Here is a 17,992-nt window from a genome sequence, read left to right on the forward strand (position 1 = left end):
AAAGAATCTTACAAAAATGAGTGGATTTATTAGAATAAATAAATACAGACATATGTAAAATATTTCATAAATCATACGAGAAAAAAATAATGAAACACACTTTTAACCCTCCTTAACGATGTTGACCTTTCTGTCATCTAAATTATATTTCTATGCACCGAAATAGCTTTAATCTTACAAATCAACTTCCTAATCCAAAACAAATTTCAAAGACTTGGGTAATGCTGCTTTTGTTTGTTTTTCTTTAGAATATTGCTGGATTAAGAAGAGAAAACACTTTGACGGTTGTTTAAGAAATGACAGATTTAATGAAAAATATTGTTTACATGTCATGCACACAGCAGGAGAATCAGAGTACAGATGATTCTGATTGGATAAAATTTAAACGACCGACATTAAGCTGCAATAAATTCCTGCTCAAGCAAAGTTCACTTTAAAGCAAAAACAATGGCGATTATTTCAAAGAGCCAGTATGAAATCAAAAATCTATTAAGTGAATGCACAGATAATCCGAGAACAATCTTTACGATTTCTAGAATTCTGAGGAAAGTTTGCAAAACCAATGTTCACAAATGTTCATGTTCACAACTATATTTTTATCACATACCGTAACAAGAACTTCTTACCTTACTTGACAAGAAAATCGCCGTATATAACAAAACAAACAGACAAAAATGTTTTTAAAGCGTGGTCAACTTTGTCGACATTTTGAAATACAATAACGAGAAAACAAATTAATAAATTAAAAGTACAGATACAAATATAAAACAATTGAATCATTATTCAAGAGGACTCAATGATCAAGTGCATACATTATTAAAATTTTCTATGAATTTCCATTTTAATGTAAAAATTCTATGTGTGAAATTCATGTTTTTTTTACATTTATTTTAGATGTGTGTCTAGTGCAAAAAGTACATTTCAAATAAAATAATTAGGCATTAGTTGATTTTCATCAAATGTTGTGTAAAGGTGTGTTTAAAGTACATAGTACTGACAGTCAATTTCGTTTTAAGATGTAGACAGCAAACATTCTGAGTCCGCATGGGAGCATCTCTGAAATCGAGTCCGACTGGGACCATTTTCTATTTCTATAAAATAAAAATAAAAACTGTCTCTTGAATAGCAATATTTGAAACCAATTTAGAAAAACAAACAGTAGAACTCAGTTTATACTCTGGTGCCTTTAAAATAATTTTCAAGAAAGGTTTCAACCTAATTTCTTATAGGTTGCTGGAAGTCCGAGCGGAAGCATCCAGAGAGAAAAACGTTATCCCGTTTTCTATGGAGGGCGTTTGTTGCCAAAATTCCAGACATGGAAAGTGTTCCTTTTGAAAACTTCTTTTGAAAATGCGAACGTGTATCTCTAGCATTTTTATTGTATTCGTGCACAGCAAATAATGCACGTGCCTCTTAATCCAAGCTTTTAATTTAAGGCCCCGCTTTTAAATAGCAAGTTTACATGTAGATCATAACAACTGACCTCACATTGAAACAACAACAAATTTACAAGTTCGTACCTTCCATTGAGTATAATACATAAGCAAGTGTGTCACTATTTTGTCTGTACCTGAAATATACAAACTCTAATACAGAAAATAGAGTTTAAGAAAACATGTTTCCAGTTGTAGAACTACAAGACTACGTTTACACAGTAACATGTTTAATATGACGAAAGTAGATTCACAAAGTTAAACGATTGTAAATCATGCATAACGCTCCGCCCCTTAGGTATAAAACGTTGTGAAATGGGAGAAGTGAAAAGATGTAAAATCTATGCACAAACCTAAAGATATTAATCAAAGTACTTGAAAGCAGACGGAAGACAATTCCGAATTATGATAAATGAAACATTAATATTAAAGATGGCGCTAAAGAAACCAATTAAAATGTGTGGTAACTTCTGCTATATGGTTTCACAGTCACTATGTACAGATAATTAAAGTATTGTTCTATTTAAAAGTCTAAACCGTTGTAGACTGTGTTAATATTATCGATAGATAGACTTGTGACAATTGTTTTCAGTTTTTTAGTATTTCCATTAAACTCTAACATTTTCAAGTAGATCTATGAAACTCAAGAAATTGATAACTATAAATAATCGAACTATATTTTGGCGCGTATGTATCGATATTGGAGTTGTTAGGAGCGCATATTCATATGAAAATAATATCGCGTCAGATGATACCTATATATCAATAGGGATAATACACTAAATCCCTGTTTCTTTTTTCAGCTTTTAAAGTACCATTAAAATAATAGTTGAAGTATATGATATTATCGTAAACAAAAATCAAAATTCTATCGAAAGTTACTTTTGGTACTTACATGAACAAGGAAACAAGCGAGTGTTAAAGGCTTATTCATACCTCAAAACAGGAAGATCGAATACACTCTTAGATTTAAACCAGATCATCATTATTATTATCACTTCCCTTAAAGCGACATTATGCTCATATTTTCATTGTCGAATTGAGCTGAATTGACTTTATATTTCAAGAGATTGACTGTTTAAATGATGTTTGACCAACAGCTAGATTATATTGGAAAATGTTAAGTATAAAATTTAAAATCTGCCTAAAATATAAAAGACTACCCCACTCTTTTTATAAATTGAACGTTATAGGTAAATTCTAAATGATATTTACTGAAATTTCGTATGAATCCGGTGGAAATTTATTGTTTATACATGTACGACGTAAATTATTAAATCAAAAGGAATTATGACAAAATGAAAATTAACTTTGACTTTCACCTGTTCACTCACTAAATACCTTTAGATGGCCATAATGTCACTTTAAACATTTAGTTATAATGTTAACACTGGTGTAGTTTTACCCATCGACAGATATCTATAAATACATGTACCTAAGATATATACAGCTGGAATTATAAATCGGGTCAATAGTAACATGAACTTTAACGTGAAATGTAATAGAAGTACATGGTTTAGCGACTGACCATTTGACGTGAGATCGATATTGTCATTAAGCACAGTATTAATATAAACATGTTGTGGTCAGTTCACATTGACTAATCAGGAATCTCAGGTGTGGAACTGATATAGTTTCGTAATTAAAAAATACTTTGTGTTAAAGTTTGGCTTTTTATTCATCGAGGCCAGGTATTTTGTTTACGCATTTAATAGTTTAAAGTAAATCATAAATTTAAATTTACAGTAGCGTATCGGTCATTTATTATATAACTTATAATAGATAAACGTAAATCTTCTATGTTTGTAAACGTCAGATAACTAAAACATATTGATTATTGATCTTAAAATATACCCTTATCCGATCGATATATTATATCAAATTGTTTTTCATTTATTTAAAATTACATTATCAAATAGAACCTTTATCATTTGTATTGCAATATGTATATTAGGAAATAATCAATCATAATTAACATGTATTTCATTTAACATAAAAGTGTTCGTAATGGTTATGCAATTTATAGTCAATAGTTTAAATGGTGTAAATTTAAATACATAACAACATTTCATAACAGTTAATACATTAGAAGGTTCAGAATCATTGACAACATACTGTCCTTAGTAAAATATTTACAAAGTCTTCATGATGAAATAAGAGCGGCAATCAATTTTTATTCATCGTCATTTATATACGGGTATCACGTGTCATTAACCTGGCAACTGCCATGGTAACTACAACACACCTCTATCAATCAATATGTACCTTTTAAAGTATGTTAGAACAGTAACAATGATACTGTTGGTTAATCAATAACAAAACTGGAAATGTTTATTTAATATAGAACAGCCTTTTATGAAATAAATACATGTATATAGTATATACCCTTATTTCGAAATACTGATTGTCGCATCGATTGGTTTATATAAGTTATATTTTGATCGGTGTTTCTGTCCACCTATTGTAGTTTGTATATACTAAAAAAAAACTAAACTGCGGATAGTGTTTATATTGTGATTGGACTACATATTTGACCTAGTTTTGACAGTATTTTTTTCTCTTTTTTTGCAGTTTTATAAATCCGCCGATCGTCGCTAAAAAGTGTGTAAGATTGTAAAAAATATTGGATTAAACTTAGTAGACGTAAGTGTGTTTAAAACAAGTTTTAAGATATTGTACATACATTTTATCTTTGTGAGATTGTATAGATCTATAATTATTTAGTTCTTTTTATGTAGTATTTTAATTAAATTGTTTTGTAAATAAAGTTAACCTACAAAGTGTTTACCTGTCATTCATGAATCAATATAAGTTTCTGTTTAAATCATATTAAATGTATGTAAAATATCTTCTTCTTTTTTAACTCTTAATAATGACAAAACATGACTCTTTATAGATTTCAGCCATATATTTCACAATTTCACAATGATTTGTAACTTATCCGTTATTGACGTGTGTAAAACATTTAAATAATGAAATAAATGGTTTTGTTTTAAATAGACCATTCATTATATACATATACATGTATATTTTTATTTAAAAGTCATTTACAATTGATTTTAAACTAAACAAAGTCAACAGCGGTTGTACACACGTGATTTTGATGAGTATATACGCTGAAATAAAAAAGGACAAAATATTGCTTGAAAAATGTACCTCTCATTGCATTAAATGTATTGTATTGAATCGTCTTTTTTATAACTAATCGCGAAATTTTATTTATATCGTAAAGAAGGATCACTTTTGCGTTGTTATTAAATATGACGAGAGAAAAAAAAGAATGATTGACGGAGATTTATGGATGACAGGTAAATGCTTTTTTCAAGTAATCTTAATGAAAATGTAAATAACTAGATAAGAATAGAAAAGAATATACGTATATGATAAGAACAAATTAAATGACGTAACATTTAAAAAAAAACACAAAGTCACGATACGGTATTCTATTATGTTAAAAGATCTTTATTTAAAAAATAAAATTGTTATATTTTTGACATATGAATAAGATAATGACAATATGATGACAACTTTGAACACAAGTAATGTTTATACGGTAACCATAAAATGAGCCGTGTCATGACAAAACCAACATAATGGGTTTGCGACCAGCATGGATTCAGACCAGCCAGCGCATCCGCGCAGTCTGATCAAGATCCATGCTGTTCGCTTACAGACCCTAAAACAAGTAAAGAAACTGATAGCGAACAGCATGGATCCTGATCAGACTGCGCGGATGCGCAGGCTGGTCTGGACTCATGCTGGTCGCAAACCCATTATGTTGGTTTTGTCGTGACGCGGCTCAAATATGTTTAACATATTTTACTTTTTTTTACTTACCAACACATACAAAGCTGTATTTCATTTATGACTAGTAGTAGTTTAGATTATGACTAACGCATGGTTTATTTTTTCAGAGTTCAGCATACCAATATGGGAAAAGGAACAGGAAATAATAACCCAAGAAAGTAAGAATAAAGTTATTTTTGCATGACCGTGTTTGAAGATTGCGAAGGTTTATGAATACAGTATATAAATTTAATATACAAACATTACTAATTTACAATTTACAAACATAAAAAAATCTTTCCTTTTTCCTTGTTTTTCCCACTCGTTTTATTTATTTATATTTTGTTGTTGATGTTGTTGTTTTACGTTTGCCAACTTATAAAACTATCTTGTAAGTTTTTTAAAGATTACAAAAATTGCTGTGTATGCTTCTTTTCAAAATACGTCATGTTTCGAGTAAACACTCTAGGCACACTTTCACAAGGCACTTTTATAAGACCGAGGAAACCGTGTACCAAAATTAAGGTGCTCCTTTATGTTTGGAGCCGCCCACTAGAGCTAATCCGGAGACTTACGGAAATAGCCGATATGTTGCTATTGTTCGCAGATGCAATTCGACCAGTCAGAATAGTTTTCTTTCCCGCAAATTAACAAATATTCCACAGCTGTGAATGCTTCTTTTTAAAGATACAAACTTGTATCAAAAATCAATTCTAAAACCACTCTTGTCGATTTTATAATACCTATGTTTAGCCTGTTTCCACTCTTGGAAAGATTTGTTCCACTATATAAGATATGACGTCATTATTTGAGAAAACATTAACATGGCCGCTTGCATACATGTTCATTTGGGTCAAAAACATTGATACGTGTTTCTTCATTTATCAAAAAATGTTTTAATGAAATAAATAATTGTATTATATACTTATAAAATGAAATATTGAGAAATATTGATGAAATAAAATGTGTATTTTCATTTTCCGTATTTTAATTGTAAAAATTTATTTTTCACTGCAGTGAAACTTTTTTTCCGTATTTTCACTGGTGTGTTGCCAGACTACTTTCTTTTAAATTCTGCCAGTACACAAAATTTCAGGGAAAGTCTTTCCAATTTTAAAGTCAAAAAGGAGAAAAATGTATATAATAAACAGAAAATTCAAGTTTTTCTATAAATACATGATTTATTTTCATCTTGTGGCATGAAAATTACCATATTTCACTCGTGGCTACCGCAACTCATGAAATATTTATTTTCATACCACTCGATGAAATTAATCATGTTTTTATAGAAAAACTTGAATACCCTCTATGTATTACAGGTTTATTGGTGACCAATATTTCTGTGAGGTGTTTATATTTGCGTTCTTGGCAGCAAGTATAACACTTTCAAGCATGAGCATAGGGATGGATGATGGAGGAACATTTCCGTATCAATATGCATATTCTGGATTTGTTTTAGCACCTATCGTAAGTTAAAAATGTCAATGTACATGTTTCAAAATGGAAATAATTTAACTATAAGAAACCCGTTTTGAAATATCAAGATTTTATAAATTATAAAGTGTTAAAATGCATTATTGAATAACTGAAATTGATCCTATAGTAGTATTTTATAGATCATCTCTTTTATTATATTACTAGTTATAAAGATTTTGACAGGTTATATGGCCCTATATAAACGGTTGTTTGTAATTATAACCCGAGGGCAAACAACCGTTTATATACGGCCATATAACCTGTCAGAAATATTTATAACGAATTTATAATACAGCAAGCATCATTTTTAGAGGATTAAAGCGAAATTTCTTTATAAATCGACCGTGTCTATTATAAGTTATAAAGATATTTGACAGGCTTTTTGGCCCTATATAAACGGCTGTTCGTATATCGCAAAACAGCCGTTTATATACGGCCATATAACCTGTCAACAATCTTTATAACGAAATTATAATACAGGACGCATCATTTTTTAGAGAAAATGTAAGATTTCTTCATGAATCGACAGTAGCCGTGTATATTATTAGTTATAAAGATCGTTGACAGGTTATATGGCCCTTTATAAACGGCTATTTGTAAAAATAACCCGAGCCGCTAGGCGAGGGTTATTTTGCAAACAGCCGTTTATATACGGCCATATAACCTGTCAACAATCTTTATATCGAATTTATAATACAGCAAACATCATTTTTTAAAGAAAAAAGTAAGATTTCTTCATGAATCGACAGCAGCCGTGTATATAAAACTATATAAACGTCACGATTATCCAATGAAAAGTGACGTTACAAACGTGCAGTATTATAACAAACTTTATAATACTGCACGTTTGTAACGTCATTTTTCATTGGATAATCGAGACGCTTATAAAGTTTTATATACACGGCTGCTGTCGATCTTTATAACTAATCATATAAACGTCACGATTATCCAATGAAAGGCGACGTTACAACGTGCAGTATTATAATATTAGTAATAAAGATTCTTGACAGGTTATTTGTCCCTATATAAACGTTTATTTGTAAATATGACCCGAGCCGCTAGGCGATGGTTATATTGCAAACAGCCGTTTATATACGGCCATATAACCTGTCAACAATCTTTATAACGAATTTAGAATACAGCAAACATCATTTTTTAGAGAAAAAAAGTAAATTTGAATCATGAATCGACAACAGCCGTGTATATAAAACTTTATAATACTGCACGTTTGTAACGTCGATTTTCATTGGATAATCGTGACGTTTATATAATTTTATATACACGGCCGTTGTCGATTCATGAAGAAATCTTACTTTTTTCTCTAAAAAATGATGTTTGCTGTATTATAAATTCAACGATCTTTATAACTAATAATATAAGCGTCACGATTATCCAATAAAAAACGACGTTGCAAACGTGCAGTATTATAAAAAAAAAACTTTATAATACTGCACGTTTGTAACGTCAATTTTCATTGGATAACCGTGACGTTTATTTAGTTTTATATACACGACTGCTGTCAATTTATAAAGAAATCTGACTTTTTTTCCTCTAGGAAAAAAAGTGTGCAGTATTATAAATTTCTTTATAAAGATTGTTGGCAGGTTATATAAATATAAACGGTTGTTTGCAATATAACCCTCACCTTGCGGCTCTGGTTATATATACAAACAACCGTTTATATAGGGCCATATAACCTGTCAAGAATCTTTATAACTAATAATATAAACGTCACGATTATCCAATGAAAAGCGACGTTACAAACGTGCAGTATTATAAATGTAAATATAAAGGTCTACGAGTATCATTTGATTATAATCTGATACATCAAAAAGAAAAAAAAAGGATCATAACTTTCTAAAATTATTTCTAGTCTGGTAAAAATGCATCTTTATTCGTTTAAGTGTTATGATATAATTGCCCTGTCTAGTAACAGTAATTTGGAGAAAAAGATTAAAAGTAATCCCTAAAGAATGTTCAAAACGACTTTATTCAAAATTATTTGAAAATGTTGTAGACTCGGTTTGACTAAGTATGTTCATGGACGGTACTGGAATCCCCCCTTTCCCAAAACCGCTAAAGCAGAAATCAAAATTTATTACATTTTTTTATTATTATTATTTTGACAAAATATCCATTCTTATGAATTCATTTTGTGCTGTGTTTGAAGATTTGTACTTACTTCACTTAAGCGTGACGATTAACCCATGAAAAACGACGTTACAAACGAGCAGTATTATAAAAAAAACTTTATAATACTGCACGTTTGTAACGTCAATTTTCATTGGATAACCGTGACGTTTATATAGTTTTATATACACGGCTGCTGTCAATTTATAAAGAAATCTCACTTTTTTTCTCTAGAAAAAAGTGTGCAGTTTTATTTATTCGTTATAAAGATTGTTGGCAGGTTATATGGCCGAATATAAACGGTTGTTTGCAATATAACCCTCGCCTTGCAACTCGAGTTAAATATACAAACAACCGTTTATATATGATCATGGACGGTACTGGAATCCCCCCTTTCCCCAAACCGCTAAAGCAGAAATAAAAATTTATTACAATTTTGTTTATTATTAGTTTGACAAAATATCAATTCTCATGAATTCATTTTGTGCTGTCCTTGAAGATTTGTACTTACTCCATTTTGATTTCCTGTCTCAACGGACAGATAAGAATTTGTTAACTTGTCTGAATCATGATTCCTTCTGCTTGTTTCGAGTATGTTTTATGGAACGGTGTTGTTTAATTTATATCTTATCTAATTTGCTCTGAATTGTCACTATGAAAACATAGTTTGTTCTATGTTTTTGCAGATGTTGTGTCATTAATGAATTAAAATGCTAAATAGTTTAATATAACAAACTTGGCAATAATAATTTAAATACTGAGCAGACAGATATAAAAAATGAAACAAAACAAATCAAAAGCGGAACAATTTATGATAATATCTTAGAAACTAGAAGTAATGTACGTCTTGTTGAAGTAACTTTGTAAAATCTTGAAAAAAATATAATTTTCCAAAACTTTTATTTCAGCTCCTTGTGAACCTGATTTCTAGAATATATGTTGTCCATGCTGTTGAGAAAAAGGGTTTGACAAGAAAGAACATTATAGAAATACTATCTAAAACAACTATAGGCGTGAGTACATTTTCATACAATAGTACTAGTACATTTGACAGTTAAAATATTAATTTTGCTTAAAAGAAAATTCTGTCTTCTTATATTATACTTAAGTACTTCTAATAAACCAGGAATTGTTCGTTTGCTTTTTTCTGTTCTTTTTGTTCTTTAAGACAGCAAAATATTGTTGACTTATTTCAGAGTATCATTTGGCCATGGTCCTGCCGAGTTGGGATGATGTGGTGTATTCCTGGTACAATACTATCAGGTATAGGTGGCGTCAATTGTGGCATAGATAAGGACAATAACACTGTTAAAGTGAGAAATAATTGTTATTATGATATCAATGGTGAACACGCGGACATGTACAAAGGTCTTGCTGTTGGATTGGTCATTTTGCACATATTTTCATTTGTCTACTTGTTGCTTAGTAACTGCCCTGTTCATACAGTTCTCGAACAGATAAAAGAAGATCCTAAACCGGCAAGAAATGCAAGAAGGCAGCAAAATACTACGAGTCCCACAACTCCTTCAGCGAGTGGTACACCTCTTGCTGCAAGTGGTACAACTGTTGCATCTTCTAATGGGAGGAGAAATGAAAGCGATTTGACAACTACGATGCAACGACTTGAAGCCAGGATACAAGAGATTGAAAATAGAGAAAGAACTGCTCAAGCGTCTGGATTCAGTGGAATAGTCGCACCACCATCTTACAGTCAGTTAATGGCAGAATCTATTGAAAAGAACTCTGGGGCCCATCCTGTATAAGCCATTTTTGTTTTTGTTTAAAGTAAATTTTGTACTGTTGTATTTGTTCAAAACTCATAGTGTCGACACATCTATGGATGTAACAAGATTTCAAGTTATAACATATGTGAAAATTAAATGGTTATATTATTTGTAGGAACATATTGGAGTTTTACCACGTCTGTGACACAGTCAATAATGCTGAGCCTTGAACATTTTCAAAAATTGATTGTTTTGTGATTTTGTATTTTTATTTAGTTTGTTATTGTTTTCTTTCAAAGAAACTTTTGTGTTTTATTTGTTATTGGTAAATTGTGTATGTCGGTATTGATTAGGTAAAATTAACCCATGATTTTTTTTTTAAATTGAGATATAGGAAGAATATAAGAGAGATTGAATATGAATTGAAATTTATCAAAACAAAACAGTGCTTTACGACAACATTATAATTCGCATAGTTTATAGTATCCTATTGAGATATAATGATTTATTGTCATTAAAATATCATAATGAAACTCTGCAATGTTACTTGGTCATTACTTTAATGTGTGAACAAAGATCTACAGTTATACATACATTTTGAAAAATAAATTGCGGAGACAGATATTAAGGAAAGGTAACTTTACTGCATTTCACAAAACAAGTTAATGACAGGTCACACAGTTTTTTATACTAACAACAGGACATAACTAAATAACATACCTGTTCATTTATACTTCGCTCATCAATATACATTGATATTAATTTTGTTTTAATACTTACAAAGCTGTTCAATATCTAGCTACGTGATTTTCTTAAATATCATTTAATATTTTACTATTTCTTAATCATAATTGCCCGTAATTCATTGAGAAAAAATCACTTTGATGAAATATGATTTTTCTAATGATTTCCTTACTGAAAATGCACATTCACGACAAAAACATGATTAAATCTATCACATTGAGATAGACAATTCCTTAAAATATACCATTTTTATTGTCAGATGACCAAAACTCAATATTTCAAAAACTAATTTAGGTACAGTATTTACTAAAAATCATTTCTTTACTATAAGATTCAATCAAGTTGAGTTAAACAACATCTAAATTGAGCACCTACATATACATGCGCGTAAATCATCCAAGATTGCATATTTCAATCATTTTTATTTATTTATTTGTCTATTTATTTTTTATTGTGTTCTTTATACAATGTATTATTTATTGATTTTTTTTGGGGGGGAGGGGGGAGCTGCATGCATTCTACATTCTTCAAAATATGTAAACATGTCAGGTAGGGATTTCAAATGAAATTGCATTATTTTATTGTTATTGTTTTTTTATAAATGAAATATATTGACACATAAAGTATTGTTTCTGCAAATAGCATTGTTCTGTTTTCTTTACCTGCTAAGAAGTCAATTCATAGTTAGCGGTACACACTCTCACAAAATAATTTCCTTTAATAACAAGGTGTATTACTTCTGGTGACAGTATGTATTGCTGATCTGTTGCTTCGTGATATTTTAGTTTATATTTAAGGCTATAAGAATCTTAATTCAATGATTGCTTTTTGTTTTTTTGCTTTTTTTAAATTATAAACGGTAAAATGAGCCGCGTCACGACAAAACCAAGATAATGGGTTTGCGACCAGCATGAATCCAGACCAGCCTGCGCATCCGCACAGTCTGATCAGGATCCATGTTGTTCGCTTACAAACCCTATTACAAGTAGAGAAACTGATAGCGAACAACATAGATCCGGATCAGACTGCGCGGATGCGCAGGCTGGTCTGGAACCATGCTGGTCGCAAACCCATTATGTTGGTTTTGTAATGACGCGGCTCAAATATTGTTGTTTTATAATGTTTTTGTCGTTTCTAGAAAGAGGTGCATCACAAAATGTGAGTTTTTTAAAACACATAAATATTGTATGCAGGTAAAATGTTCCGGAATGAAATATAATGATGCTATTTATAGCTGCAGGGTTTCAGATTTGTGCGTACACCGTTCAATCTTGAGGAAATATACAAAACTTATTTCTTATATAGTTATTTTGGAATATTCAATGATTTTTTAAAGTATATGCAGCAAATTTATAGCTTTTACATTTTAAGCATTTGTAACATGGTAATATAACATTATTATTTCTATAGTTAGTTGGTTGAAATTATTCATGGCTTAAAACGCGAAACCTCAGGAACTTCAATAACATTCAATTTCTAAATGATTCTAATTTCAAAACGAACAAAATTAATTTTAATCGTTTAATCAAAAGTCAAGAATTTAGATTCACATTTTTCTAGATATTTATGTTATATATGTGGTGGCTGATGTGTGCCATTCCTGTTTTACCCCGCGGCCCCCGCCAAACGAAAAGTCAAGAATTAACAAGTCAAAATGGTAGAGGCGCGGAGAGAAAAACACGCGTATTAGCGGGAGCGCAGGAAAAAGACTTCGCCCCATGGGGACACAGAGCGAGATTTAAGGAAAAGACAACAACAGCGGGTGCGTGGAACATAAACACGCTTAATAGCGAGGACACGGGCGAAGGTAAGTAAATAAAAATCTTCGCCCTGTGCATCCGTTAATTTGCGTGTTTTCGCACCGCGACTCTGCCAAGCGAAAAGTCGAGAATTAACACGTTAAAATAGCACGGACGGGCAAACCCTAGCTAATTAGCGTTGCGAAGTTAAATAAATAAAATGTCGCCCGCAGGGTCGCTGAGTGAGTTTTAAGATATAAAACGGCGGGGTCGCGGAACGAAAACACACTAATCAGCGGGGACCCGGGGTGAGGTGTAAGTAGAGCTTAATACTTGGTTGCTATTCGCCACTATGCGATAATGGTCCTTGAGTCCATTATGCACATCTTCGAGCCATTATCGCATGATGGCGAGCAGCAACCAAGTATTAACGTTTTCAATACCTATGTCCGAAATACAGCATTTAGACATCGCTGCTAATCTTGGTTGTCGCCCTTTGGAAGTTCTGAGGGTCATGTCTTGTCTTGGGTAGAGTTATTGTATTCTTTTATCATTATTCAATGTTGCAATTAATTATTCCATTTAAACTTAAAATTTTTTGTGCAAGTGATAACAGTTCATTCAACTTCAGCAGTCATCTTAAAAGCCACTAAGATTTAATAACGTCATTTTGCACTTGCGCTCATTCACTCGCCCATTATAGAAAAATAATGTCAAATAGCAAGGCGGGCGAAATTACATAATGACCCAGATCTTGCCATAATGTTCTTGAAATACCCTACATTTTGTTAATAATTATATATAGTAACATAGGTATTAATAAATAAAACATCGCCCGCGCTCCCGCTAAACAGCGTGTTTTTCGACGCGATCCCGCCAAGCGAAAGGTCGAGGATTAACAGGTAAAAAAATCACGCCCGTTTAACTCACAACGAGTGAAAAATGTCCATCGGTTAAAATGTTGTGAGCAACTTCGTTCCTCGTTGTGAGCACCCATGTTTGACGTGTGACACGATAAACAAGGTGACTTTTTCATAATTTTTGAAGATTGCAGACATTTATGTAAAAATATCGGAATGCAGTTAGCTAGCGATGTGTTTTCCGAGTATGCACATGTAAAGATATTGTCTGTTGGTGGACAATTTGATGGAAATACCGTGCGACGCAGTCACTCGGGGTAGCTGGAAAACTGGAGACAACTTCTCTTTGGACCTAATTTAACATTGAAAACGTCGATTCTGGTGACGTTTTGTGCATTCTTACCTAAAACAGATGCCCACAAGTCATCAGCGTAAATTATTATCTGAAAGTCTTCATGGAAACGAAGATATACTCTATTTTGCTTTAATCCTCGTTGTGAGCACCATAACCTCGTTGTGAGCAAGACAAGCGCAGTGCGTGTATGGTTTTAATATGTTATTCAGATGGTGAAAATATAATTTTCAATATACCACAGCAATTTAAACATTTTTGCACAGCAGCATTTCTTTGCACTTGACGTTGTGCATACCCCAAAGGGAGGCATATTAGGTTTGAACTGTTCGTCTGTCAGTCCGAGCAAATATATGATATTTATGAGCTTCATTCCGTAGTTAAATAAAGAACAAAAACTCAAAAATTCAAATTAAGAGCTATTTTTTGAGCTAATTTTGCTAATGGACGTTGGTCCAGGTGGTGTTTATGAGCTGATTTGCCTCATAAATATCAAAAGTTGGCACGTCCGTCAATCTGTCCGAAAACTTTTACATTGGCCTTATCTTCCTTATTAGAAAATGGATTTGATTCATAATTGAACACAACATCCCTTTGCACCTTCCTACGGACCTGTATTTTTTTACCTTGACCCCTGAATGGCCTTTACCTTGAAGGTCAAATTGTCCAAAAACATTTAAGATTGGCCATAATGTCCTGGCATAATGTTTAGGCACAACACATCTTTGGACAAGGCCTTTCAACTATCCTATTTTATTTGAACTTGACCCCTGAATGACCTTCACCTTGAAGGTCAAATTGTCCAAATACTTAAAAATTGGTCAAAACTTCCTTATTAGTAAACGGATTCTACTCATATTTTGAAACAACACCCCTTTAGGCAAGATCTTCAAACTGATCTGTATTTTTTTATCTTGTACCGTGAATGACTTCTAGAACATCCAAAAACTTTAAGATTGGTCATCACTTCTTTATAAGTTAGATGATTTAATTCATATTTGGACACAATGCCCCTTTGGACAAGACCTTCCAACTGACCTATATGTATTTCACCTTGACATTGAATAACCTTCACATTGAAGATCTAATTGTCCAAAAACAAATAATCTATCTGGTCCATAAATCTAAGGACAAAGCACCACTTCAGGGGCATTGTCAACTTACCGTGATAGTTCTTGTTTTACATAACGTGGTCAGTCTTCAGCTCAGGATAAACACATGTATGTGTGTATCACACAGACTGTGAAATTGTTGAAATATTCATAAACTCCCGTGATGTTCACTCGAGCCAAACTAGAGTATACGAAATAAAATACCTGATTTACATAAACTGATTAGTTCTTATGTTAATCTGATGACTTGTGAATATGAAGAATAATTTTCAAAAAAACTTTTAAAAAGAAAAAGAAGAACTATTGCAAAGAAAAACTTTTGTACAAAAACGTTTTGATTGCTTTTGGTAGATTGAAAATTGTATTCTTGCCATTTGAATTACATATTAAAACCATACACGCACTGCGCTTGTCTTGCTCACAACGAGGTTATGGTGCTCACAACGAGGATTAAAGCAAAATAGAGTATATCTTCGTTTCTACGAAGACTTTCTGATAATAATTTACGCTGATGACTTGTGGTCATCTGTTTTAGGTAATAATGCACAAAACGTCACCAGAATCGACGTTTTCAATGTTTAATTAGGTCCAGAAAGAAGTTGTCTCCAGTTTTCCAGCTACCCCGAGTGACTGCGTCGCACGGTATTTCCATCAAATTGTCCACCAACAGACAATATCTTTACATGTGCATACTCGGAAAACACATAGCTAGCTAACTGCATTCCGATATTTTTACATAAATGTCTGCAAACTTCAAAAATTATGAAAAAGTCACCTTGTTTGTCGTGTCACACGTCAAACATGGGTGCTCACAACGAGGAACGGAAGTTGCTCACAACATTTTAACCGATGGACATTTTTCACTCGTTGTGAGTTAAACGGGCGTGAAAATGGCGGGGCGAAAACAAGCTTATTATCGGGGTTCGATTTAATAAATAAAACGTCGCCACGCGGGGTGCGGAACGAGGTTTTATGAAATAAAACGGCGGGGGCGCGGAAAGAAAACACGAATGGTACAAATCGGTCACCATAGTTTTATCTACATATAACCTACGTCAGTTTAGTACCACGGTCGAGTAGTTTAGGTCATTGACTTCAAACCACATGTCCCTAACCACTGTAGGTTCGAATCCTGGCAGGACTTTTTCATGTAAGGAAGCTATTCAGTTAGCTTAATGAACATCGATGGTTCTATACAGGTGCCTGTTCGTGCCTTAAATAATGCGGGATAAGAAAATGATCGGATTAATGATTTATTCATTATTCATATTTATTCACAGTGAAAATTATTAAAAATATAATTTCACACTTTTCAATAAAGAAGGTAGGTGATATATTATATTTTTAACTTGTGTATAAAATTAATCAAGAGTGCACTTTAATTTATTTTCAGAACGTTGTGATCTAAGATGGGGAAAGGAACGGGGGAACATCCTCCACAAAAGTAAGCACATTACAATATACAATTAAAACATATGAGCCGTGCAATGACAAAACGAACATAATGGGTTTGCGACCAGCATGGATCCAGATCAGCCTGCGCATCCGCGCAGTCTGATCAGGATCCATGCTGTTCACTATCAGTTTCTCTACTTGTTATAGAGTTTGTAAGCGAACAGCATGGATCCTGATCAGACTGCGCGGACTAAACCATTCAAATGCGATTTGTTTAAAATAAGTGTGGAAACAAATCTGCCACTCGAAACAGTGATTTTATTCAGTGAAAAAAAATCTTTTTAGAATATATCATTTCTTAAACAACAACCTTTTTAAAATGATTTTTATCAAGTTGTTTTAAAATAGAGTTTATTAAATTGTCTTTATTACATATCCCTAGATGAATACTAAATATATCTTTTCTCAAGAAAAAATATCTGGTTGTAAACTTACGTTTTCATCACATTACACCCTACAGCAAGTCAAGAATTTTTTCTTTTTCAGGTTTGTGTCGGACCAGTGTTTTTGTCAGCTCTCTATCTTTATTTTCATTGGGGCAATCATGACACTTGCCATTCTCAGTGCTGGAATGGACAACGGCGGAAGTTTCCCATTTCCATATTTCATTTCCGGTTTTATCTTATCTCCAGTTGTAAGTATTATAAGAAAAAATACCTTATAAAGTGTCTGAAAAACGATTCAATGTCAAATCTTTCCTATATTTTGGTATCATTTTTGTCCTGAATTTATAAGAATCAATCCGACTGTAGATTTGATGCCTATCGTATTTGTATCGCCTTCTTTGTGATTTGGATTTCCCGAGAAAGCTATTTTTAGTTAGGAACATAACCGTCCTTTACGGATAGGCATTAGACGAAGTATCAAAATATCGCTGTCCATGTTATCAAAACATATATTTTTTTGTTACAAAAATGTTTGGCGTAATTTTGAACAAATAAACTGGAAATATTAGACTCAATTTTTAATGGGCATGATTGCTTTAAACTGTTTACCTGCCGCATTTGTGGACAAAGCCATGTTTGTTTTCCGAGTCGTGGAAATTACCTACTGGTTTTCCAGTAGTTAAAATTAAAAACCGCATCGCTTTCAAAATTGTGAAAGCTAGCCGATGATTGGCTACCTGAAAGGTCACGAGTAGGTGACTTCCTATCGGTGCCTGTCAGATCCTAATGCGTAGC

The 17,992-nt window shown here is 32.3% G+C and overlaps 1 protein-coding gene across 3 annotated transcripts; it reads left to right on the top strand.

The window, feature by feature from the left end:
- Positions 1-2,713: 2,713 nt before the first annotated feature.
- LOC132731374 (uncharacterized) lies at positions 2,714-11,721 on the top strand. 3 transcript variants are annotated; one of them, XM_060717546.1, is made up of 6 exons: positions 2,714-3,124; positions 4,005-4,076; positions 5,348-5,398; positions 6,539-6,686; positions 9,734-9,838; positions 10,022-11,721. In XM_060717546.1, the coding sequence occupies exons 3-6, from the start codon at positions 5,364-5,366 to the stop codon at positions 10,586-10,588; spliced, it is 855 nt and encodes a 284-aa protein (XP_060573529.1). In that variant the 5' UTR covers positions 2,714-3,124; positions 4,005-4,076; positions 5,348-5,363; the 3' UTR covers positions 10,589-11,721. The 3 variants fall into 3 exon arrangements, with proteins under 3 accessions (XP_060573529.1, XP_060573531.1, XP_060573530.1); XM_060717548.1 differs by having other exon boundaries at positions 2,714-3,050; XM_060717547.1 differs by lacking the exon at positions 2,714-3,124 and having other exon boundaries at positions 3,303-4,076.
- Positions 11,722-17,992: the final 6,271 nt, after the last annotated feature.

This window comes from Ruditapes philippinarum, unplaced genomic scaffold, assembly GCF_026571515.1.
Source record: "Ruditapes philippinarum isolate M1 unplaced genomic scaffold, ASM2657151v2 ctg1072_1_1_1_1, whole genome shotgun sequence".
Classification (NCBI taxonomy): Eukaryota; Metazoa; Mollusca; class Bivalvia; order Venerida; family Veneridae; genus Ruditapes; species Ruditapes philippinarum.